General features: G+C 44.5%; 1 protein-coding gene across 1 annotated transcript; it reads left to right on the forward strand.

Annotated features, from left to right (window-relative positions):
* The first annotated feature begins 16 nt into the window (after positions 1–16).
* Positions 17–8,097, forward strand: TSFM (Ts translation elongation factor, mitochondrial). The gene is made up of 6 exons (XM_005901658.3): positions 17–175; positions 400–570; positions 1,369–1,497; positions 2,293–2,415; positions 5,567–5,654; positions 7,507–8,097. The coding sequence occupies exons 1-6, from the start codon at positions 77–79 to the stop codon at positions 7,911–7,913; spliced, it is 1,017 nt and encodes a 338-aa protein (XP_005901720.1). The 5' UTR covers positions 17–76; the 3' UTR covers positions 7,914–8,097.
* Positions 8,098–9,076: the final 979 nt, after the last annotated feature.

Consider the following 9,076-nt stretch of genomic DNA (forward strand, 5'->3'; position numbering starts at 1 on the left):
TTGGCCCCGCTGCCACGCCGTAGGCCCGTGGCTTCATAGGTGCGCCGACCGGCTGCACTGTACGGCCACCGGAAAGATGTCGCTGCTGCGGTCATTGCGTCTCTGCCTGGTCGCGCGGACCGGGAGCTGCCCGCTGAGCGCTCTTGGCCCTGGTCCCTTGCTGCCTTCCTTGCAGGTCTCCCGTGCGCCCGGAACGCTCCCTTCCCCTCCCCTGGCTGCGTTCGGCTCCATCTCACCCTTCTCCCCACCTCGGTGCCTCTTCGTGGTCCAGCGTCCCGGCGCTGCCTTTCCCCCCACCTCCTGGGCCCGTCTCTCCTGAAGTCGTTCCCCGGCCGACGTGCTCCCTCCCCCGGAGCTCCTCGCCTCTTCCTGCTTCTCATCCCTTCTTATTCCCTCCAGGCCGGGCTCCCTCTGCTTCAGTCGCCCCAGCAGTGGCATACTTTTCACTCTGGGTCCTGGCTGTCCTCGGCTTCCAGCAAGGAGCTTCTCATGAAGCTGCGGAGGAAAACGGGCTACTCCTTTATAAACTGCAAGAAAGCCCTGGAGACTTGTGGCGGGGATCTCAAACAGGTGTGGGGAAGGAAGTGGAGGGGAGCGGGGGTGAGGTACTCGGGCCCGATCCCAGTGCTTTCCAGAGGTCGCGCCGGGGACCGTAGAAATCACACTTGCTGTCCAGTGGCCCATACACAGTCCTACACAGGAGTCTGACTTAAATGGCAATCTCACCCTTTGACTCTTACCTGTTTTGAAGCAACTGACTCAGGGTCCCAGGGCTAACACACTGTTCCATGCAAGGCTGTTATAGTAGTCAGACCAACGACCAACGCTCAGATCCTGGTACCCTCACAAGAATCCCCGCGACCTTGGATACCTTACTTAATCTTTAAGAGTTCTTTTTTTACATAAAGAAAATACTGCTATCTCCCCCATAGGGTTGTTGTGAAGATTAAACTTACCCAAAATACCAGGCATGGGACTTCCCTGGTGGTCCAGTGGCTAGGACTTCAAGCTCTCAGTGCAGGGGACCCTGGTTCGATCCCTGCCTGGGAACTAGGTCCCACCTGCCGCAACTAAAGGTTTGCATGCTGCAGCTAAGGATCCTATATGCCATAATGAAGATGGAAGATCCTTCATGCTGCGTCTAAGATCCAAAAGCCAAATAAATAATTTTTAAAAATTTAGTAAACATGAGGCACAATGTCTACTGTTTGGCATTTGGTGGTATGCTGCCAGTAAATGATAGATTAGTTTCTGTTGTAGGTTAGAGGAGAAGGAGAAAGAATTGGGGAACCTGAAGATATTTTAGAGCCCCATTCCTTTCTAAATTCTGTGCTTATGTCATCTGCCCTTTATCTTTTTTGTTTATAGGCAGAGAGCTGGCTCCATAAGCAGGCCCAGAAGGAGGGCTGGAGTAAAGCTGCTAGGCTCCATGGGAGGAAGACCAAAGAAGGTCTGATTGGGCTGCTGCAGGAAGGAGACACAACTGTGTTAGTAGAGGTGAGTATCAGAGTTCTAGATATCAGAAGCAACTGTCTCCTTGAGTGCGAGCTTTGTGGTAGATCTTTGCATTCTTAAAGAAGAGGTGTATGAGAACCATAAAAGCTAGTTAGAATTAAGCCCGTGAGACCCCAGTTATTAGCTCTGAATTCATTTAAGTATAGACATGCACAGGTTGTTGGTGAGGGAAGGCCTATTAGGATAGCCCAGAGGGTCTCCAGCCTCCAAGCTACAGACTGGTACCGGTCCATGGCCTCTTAGGAACTGGGCCACAGAGCAGGAGGTGAGTGTCAGGTGAGGGAACGAAGCTTCCTCTGTATTTACAGCCTGTCCTGATTGCTTGTATTACCAGCTGAGCTCTGTCTTCTATCAAATCAATGGTGGCATTTGATTCTCATAGGAGCTTGAACCCTGCTCTGAACTGTGCATGTGAGGGGTCAAGGTTGCGTGCTCCTTATGAGAATCACAAAAGTGGTTTGGCATTGGAGGAGCCCAGAGAATGAGAGGATTATGGCTTGCGGGCCCAGGCAGGCGTGAACTTGAAGTGAATCCTTTGGGGACATTACGGAACCAATCTCTGAAGGTGCAGGTCAGTGCTGACTCATTGGCACAGCAGGGATCACTTCATTAAGTTTCTGGCCTCACGCTAGTGGAGCAACTGTAGCTTTAAAATCCCACAGACATTTGTTTCTGTTTTATTGGATCTGCTGCCTGTTCTGTCAATACCTTGCTTTAAGACACTTTTGGAGACTATTAGTAAACAGCTTATACAACAGTATCAATTTATTCCCATAGGTGAACTGTGAGACAGATTTTGTTTCCAGAAATTTAAAATTTCAACAGTTGGTCCAGCAAGTAGCCCTGGGAACCCTGTTGCATTGTCAGAACTTAAAGGATCAACTCTCCACATACAGTAAAGTGAGTTTTGGGGTTGTCGCCAGCATGCTGGGTTTGTTCCTCCCCTCTTAGGGTCTTTGCTGTTCCATTTTTTCAGATGTTCTCATGTCTCACTTCCTTATTTCATGTCTCTGCTTATTTCTCAGGAGAGGAGTACCTTTCCTCCCATTGCTCTGTCCCCTTATTTTGCTTCATTTAAAATATTTTGTTATGGTGCTTATATATTAAATTTATATTTATTCATTTCTTGTTTGCCTTCCACAATAGACTATAAGTTTCATGAGACAGGAAATTTGTCTTTTCACTAGTATGTCTCTGGTGCATGAAGGGTGGGCCCAGCACTTGGCTGGGGCTCATTACATCTCTGTTAATGAATGAATGAATGCCCGTGGGATAAAAATCCATCAAATCAGGTGAAACTTTGTATTTAGGAATCTAGAATGTCCTAAGAAAAGGATTTCTAAATACTGGTCCTAGAGAAAGGCACAATTGAGGAGACCGAACATTTTCTTTTCTGTAGAAGGATCAAGGAAGAAATTATTGACATATCCGTATGCCTTTGATCCATCCTTATTGTCAAAACAAAAACAAACCAACTACTCACAACAATTTTTTTGTTTGTACCACCCTTTTCCTTCTATTTATCTTTCTCTTGAGATCTTGTGATAAATGTTAATTACTCCTGATATTGTGCTGTTTAGTCGCTAAATCGTGTCCAACTCCTTGTGACCCCATGGACTGTAGCCCGCCAGATTCCTCTGTCCATGGGATTTCCCAGGCTAGAATAGTGGAGTGGGTTGCCATTTCCTTCTCCATTGTAGATTCTTCTTGTGTATTGAATGTGGTAGGCTACAATTCATCATATAATCCATTAGTCGTTTTAATGCTCAAATTATCCCTGGATTTGACCAGTATAACCTAAGCCTGTGCAAGCTGTCTCCATTGTCTCTTTGGTATAGCTTATTATTTTCCAAGTATTTCCTTACTTTTTGGCATAACAAAATATTCTGGGCTTATGTCATACTTTCCTTGCCCCCATCCATGGAACTGGCCACTTCTACAAGGGGTCTTGATCCTTTTTGGTGGGGGAATGGTTTTTAGAAACATAGATCTGGGTATTGTGTGTATGTGTACATGCTAACTCTCTTCAGTCGTGTCTGACCCTTTGCGACCCTATGGACCATAACCCACCAGGCTCCTCTGTCCATGGTATTCTCCAGGCAAGAATACTGGAGTATGGAGAAAGTAACATGAAAACTTACATTACCATATGTAAAATAGATAGCCAGCAGGAATTTGCTGTGTGGCTCAGGAAACTCAAACAGGGGCTCCGTATCAACCTAGAGGGGTGGGATGTGGAGGGAGATAGGAGGGAGGTTCAAAAGGGAGGGGACATATGTATACCTATGGCCGATTCATGGTGAGGTTTGACAGAAAACAACAAAATTCTGTAAAGTAATTATCCTTCAATTAAAAAATAAATAAATTAAAAAAAAATACTGGAGCAGGTTGCCGTACTCTCCTCTGGGGAAGATCTGGGCATTGGGTATGCTTAGTTCTACTGAGATGTCATTGCTGCTCTGCTCTTTCAGCAGAGCTAGAAGTGTGTGTGTGTGTTTCAGTTCTAATCCTGCACCACAGGCTCCTTCCTTTTCTTCCCCCATTCTGTAATTTATACCTTTCTTCTCTCATAGTGAATGCACTGGCTCCCAGCAACTTCAGTATGTTTGCTTATTTACTTGCTGTACAATGCATACACACTTTGTTTCAGAGTTACTATCCCTGATCACTGCAAGTAATAAACCTACTAAGTAGTTCAAGATTCCTTTGAGGTTCTTTTTTGTCCTTCCTTGAAGTTATGTGGTCAAAGGACTGTATCAAAAATAACTTGGATTAGTTGTGTTCCCCCTTTTGAAGTTATGTTATTCCTTTGAATCTTTGTTTCTGTTTGGTCAGTGTTAGAATCTTTGTTAGAATCTTTGTTTCTGCTTGGTCTGTTTGTTTCTGTTTGGTTTCTCTTTGGTCAGTGTTCATTTTCACTCCAAGTCCTCCTTAATTTTATCTTTGAATATGTAAAACTAATGAAGTGCTGAAAGTTAAAACTGTAATACCTCCCCCCAACACACACAAGTGTTACCCCCCCTTCTCCCTTCTACCCCATTCCTATCCACTCTTGGTAGATAACCAACTTCATTGGTTTCTGGTTATCCTTTTTGCAAAAATAAGCAAATTCATCCTGGTGGCTCGGATGATAAAGAATTTGCCTACAATGCAGGAGACCCAGGTTGGATCCCTGTGTTGGAAAGATCTCCTGGAGAAGGGAATGGCTATCCGCTCTAGTATTCTTGCTTGAAGAATCCCATGGACAGGGGAGCCTGGCGGGCTGCAGTCCATGGAGTCACAGAGTTGGACATGACTGAGAGGCTAACACTTTCATACAAATATTTATTACACAAATGGTGATATAATACGTATATATTCTTTTAGTTTGCTTTTTTCACTTCATATACCCTGGAAATACTCCTTACCAGCTCATGGAGGCATCTTTTCTTTTTTCTCAGCTACATAGTATTCTATCTGTGACTGTACTGTGGTTTATTCAGCCAGTCTCCACCTATGTTTGGACTTTTAAACTTTACAGTATTTTACAATTAGAAATATTTGCTCAATGAATAAGTGTGCGTATGCACTTTTGTATCATTGGAAGAGTATTACAGTAAATTTCTAGAAATAGGATTGCCAGATCAAAGGATAGAAGTATATGTAATAGTTTGGTTAGCTATTATCCAATTCCCTACCATTGGATTTGCACCATTTTTCCTCCCTACCAACAATCCACTAACTTTTTAGCTTTAGTATTTTATGATTGTATGAAAATATTATTCCTGATTTCTAGGAAGCTACATTCTAAGAAGTTAGGCCAGAGATTGGGATGGATTTGGGGGTGGAGTGTTGATAGAATAAAATATTTATAAAAGTGGAGCTGTTATCAATTGTTAATGTCCTTGGCTTAATGAAAACATTCTTTGTACTTAACTGTCTTAAATAACTTTCTGAGGAATAACCTATAACCTATATTTTTGCTTAGTCTCTTGGTAATTTGAACTGTACAGACTGACTCATGTTCATTTGTACTGAAAATGACTCTTGTTCATTTTCTTTGCACACTTAGGGCTTCTTGAATTCCTCTGAGCTCTCTGAACTTCCAGCAGGACCTGAGAGAGAGGGTTCTCTCAAGGATCAGCTGGCTTTAGCAATTGGTGAGTATTTGTAAGGATATGGAAACTGGAAATTAAGAACTGAATCTCCTGGTATCTTTGATATTCCTCCAAATCTAGATCAGAAATTACAAGGTCAAGTTCCTGCAAAGGTCAGACAATATGAATGCGAGAGGTGGGTTGCGTGTTAGAGATTGGTGAGCAGTGGACACCCTGAAAAGCTCACATTCCACTGAAGGAAACCATTACCAAGCCACCTGATAACTTTGAGGGAAATAGGATTCCATTGTCATCACAATTTTTTAATTCCTTTAAATGGATTTAGATTTGTATGAAAAAAAAAATCTTAGTTTTTAGCTGTTTGCAGCTAATTAAAATTAGCAGGTATCACTGCTGACCAAACAAGGCATGTCTTTAGGCAGAGATGGCCTTTTGACCTCTGGTTGACTGCCTCTGTATCCACTGTGAAGGAAATAGTCCATCAGAGGTTGTTTCACCTTTACGAAGGGATCCAGGAATATTTCAGGGCATGGTGTTTAGGAAATTGTCCTCTCTTTAAAAAAAAAAATCTGATCCTGAGTTTGTGAAGGTACATTTTTTCAGAACCACTGGCTGCAGGAACCGCATCTGGATCATTGTGGTGGGAGCAGCAGGGGTTTTGCCTTCCTCCTGTACGACTTTGATGGGAGGAGGGAAGCAGGGCTGGGGTGGAGCTTGCGGGAAGTCACTGCTCATCTGATGTTTCCAGTCAAGGCATCAGTTCTGTTTTTATCATGTCGTCTTGAGGTATGTATGATGTTTCAGTGAGTCATGGTTGAGAAACCAGCCAGCCAGCCAGCTGTGTATGAAACTTCTTAAGAAATTCTGGAAGAATTGGGTGTTTCAGCCTTGTCAATTTCTCAGAATTGACTGTTGGGTAGGTGCTTAGAGCTGTTTTAAGATCCCTTTTGGTTTATGACTTCTATGACTTTTAGATGTAACAATGGCTAATTCAGGGGTATTTACCCAGACCCCGTTATTTTCCTACCCTTTCCTACCCTTTGACGTATTTGGGCTTCCGATAGGAGGGGATAGCATCCTGAGAACAGTGTTGGGGGAGGGGTGGAACTAGAATCTGGTTTTGATTCTTACAAGTAACTCCAAAGATGTTATCTTTTTATTTTTGATGAAGGGAAGTTGAAACCACCAGATGACATGGGGTTTCAGATTTTCCAGGGCTTTTAGTTTGGGATTTTCCCCCCAATATAATGGATGATCAGGAGTCTGTGTCAGTTACGGTGGTTTGGGGGAGGGGTGGTGATTTGGTGGGGAAAAATCCTGAATTGAGTCAGATCTGAGTTTGAATTCCAGCTGTGCCATACGTTAGCTCTGTAGCTTTGGAGAGGTTCCTTAACCTCTCTAAGCCTAAGTTTAATGTAGTGATGTTAGCCAGATGGGAGTACTCATATTAGAGGGCTAGATACAGTAATAAGTTCTTTTACACCTCTTATTTATTTCTCCCAGTAACCCTGCCTTCACGTTAAGTGACATGATCTCCATTTTGCAGATGAGAACACAAAAGACTTGATGAATTAGTAAATGGGGTTATATCATAAAGTTATTTCCCTAAGGTCGTGTGGCCAGGGTCTGTGTGACACCAGAGTCTGTGTTTCTAAATACCAGCATGGCACCTGATTGGTGCTCCATAAAGTAAGCTCCATTTCTCCCACCTTCTCCCCCCAAACCCCTTTTCCTTTGTCCTGAAAATGGTATCTTTCCATCTTACGGCACATCCACAGTATAAATGCAGACGACTGTCTCCCAGGTTTGGCCACTGCTGTGCATATTTTGGTACTACCATGAGCATTGTATTCTGGAAGCATGTTTTTTTTTGTTTGTTTTTGCTCTCTCACAGGGAAACTGGGAGAAAACATGATTCTGAAACGGGCTGCATGGGTGAAGGTGCCAGCTGGTTTCTATGTTGGCTCTTATGTCCATGGGGCAATGCACAGCCCCTCACTCCACAACCTGGTGCTGGGGAAGTATGGGGCCCTGGTCATCTGCGAGACGTCAGAGTTGAAGGCAAACCTCGCAGACCTTGGCCGCCGCCTTGGGCAGCACGTGGTGGGCATGGCTCCCCTCTCTGTTGGCTCCCTGGACGACGAGCCCGGGGGAGAGGCGGAAACCAAGATGCTGTCCCAGCCATACTTGCTGGACCCTTCCATCACACTGGGACAGTACGTGCAGCCCCATGGGGTGTCCGTCGTAGACTTTGTGCGGTTTGAGTGTGGAGAAGGTGAAGACGCAGCAGACGCCGAATAGATCCCAGAGATTTTGGGCCCAGGAGGACGTGTTTATTCTTAACCCTGGACATTTACAAAAAGAAGTTTACTTCCTAAGCCTCTTCAAACCCAGAATTTGTTTTTCATTTGAGTTTATAAATGAAATTATATACTTTGTGGGTAAAACTATTAATAAAATTGTTAGGTAATAAAGAAAGTAGAATCTTTTCCTTGTTTGCGTCATGCTGGGTCTAGCTTTTTTGAGCCTGACTTGTGACACGTTTTAGAAAACAACAGGTGAGCCTCATGGAAGTGGCTGACAGTGTCTGGGAGAACTGTGCTGCTTCTCCCTTCCGCGCATTTATTGTGGCGTCCCCAAGATGTCTGAGTCTTCCCCTCCTCCTCCTGTGACATAGGCCTCTCTTGTTCAGTTTTACTTTGTGATGCTTTGGACTACGCTTGTATCCTGGAACTTCCCCAGTTACATTACTTTTGCCACATGGACTCTTCTGCAGTTGTTGACTCAAACTTAGAGTTGTCTGGAAAATGTGGTTCATTTGTTGATGTCTGTAGCATGCTTTGAAGGCTCTCTGTGGTGGTATACACACTGGTTCTGGCCTCATTCCTGAAATTAATAACACATGGCCTTGTTTCTCTTCTGGATAGTAGGGTGTAGCTGGGTGCGGCCTGAGGTTTCCTGGACAGCTGTGTGGCAGATTCTGGGATTCTTGTGCCAGAAACAGGGATCCCAACTATCCAGAGAGCTCCCTCAGCGGTGCCTCTTTTTAAAAAAAAATTTAATAGTTGTATTTGTTTATGGCTGTGCTGGGTCTTTGTTGCTTTGTGGGCTTTTACTCTAGTTGTGGTGCTCGGGCTTCTCATTGCAGTGGCTCCTCTTGTTGCAGAGCACAGACTCTATAGAGTTTGCAGGCTTCCGTAGTTGGGGCTCGTGGGCTCAGTAGCTGGGGCTTCTGCGCTCTAGAGCACAGACTCAATAGTTGTGTCTCAAGGGCTTAGCTGCTCCATGGCACGTGGAATCTTCCCAGAGCAGGGATTGAACTCATGTCTCCTGCATCAGCAGGTGGATTCTTTACCACTGAGCCACTCTAGGGAAGCCCAGCAGTGCCTCTTGACTTCCCCAGTCCTGAGACATTTCTCTCATAGAACACAATAGTTACCCTAATGGGCAGACCCAAAATACTG

The sequence above is a fragment of the Bos mutus genome, chromosome 5, assembly GCF_027580195.1.
Source record: "Bos mutus isolate GX-2022 chromosome 5, NWIPB_WYAK_1.1, whole genome shotgun sequence".
Taxonomy (NCBI): Eukaryota; Metazoa; Chordata; class Mammalia; order Artiodactyla; family Bovidae; genus Bos; species Bos mutus.

What these genes read in the sequence shown, in the direction of transcription:
- TSFM (XM_005901658.3), top strand. Translation starts at nt 77, where the DNA reads ATGTCGCTGCTGCGGTCATTGCGTCTCTGCCTGGTCGCGCGGACCGGG. An exon ending in CCTTGCTGCCTTCCTTGCAG is followed by an intron (nt 176 to 399) that starts GTCTCCCGTGCG and finishes TATTCCCTCCAG; the next exon opens with GCCGGGCTCCCTCTGCTTCA. An exon ending in AACTCTCCACATACAGTAAA is followed by an intron (nt 2,416 to 5,566) that starts GTGAGTTTTGGG and finishes TTGCACACTTAG; the next exon opens with GGCTTCTTGAATTCCTCTGA.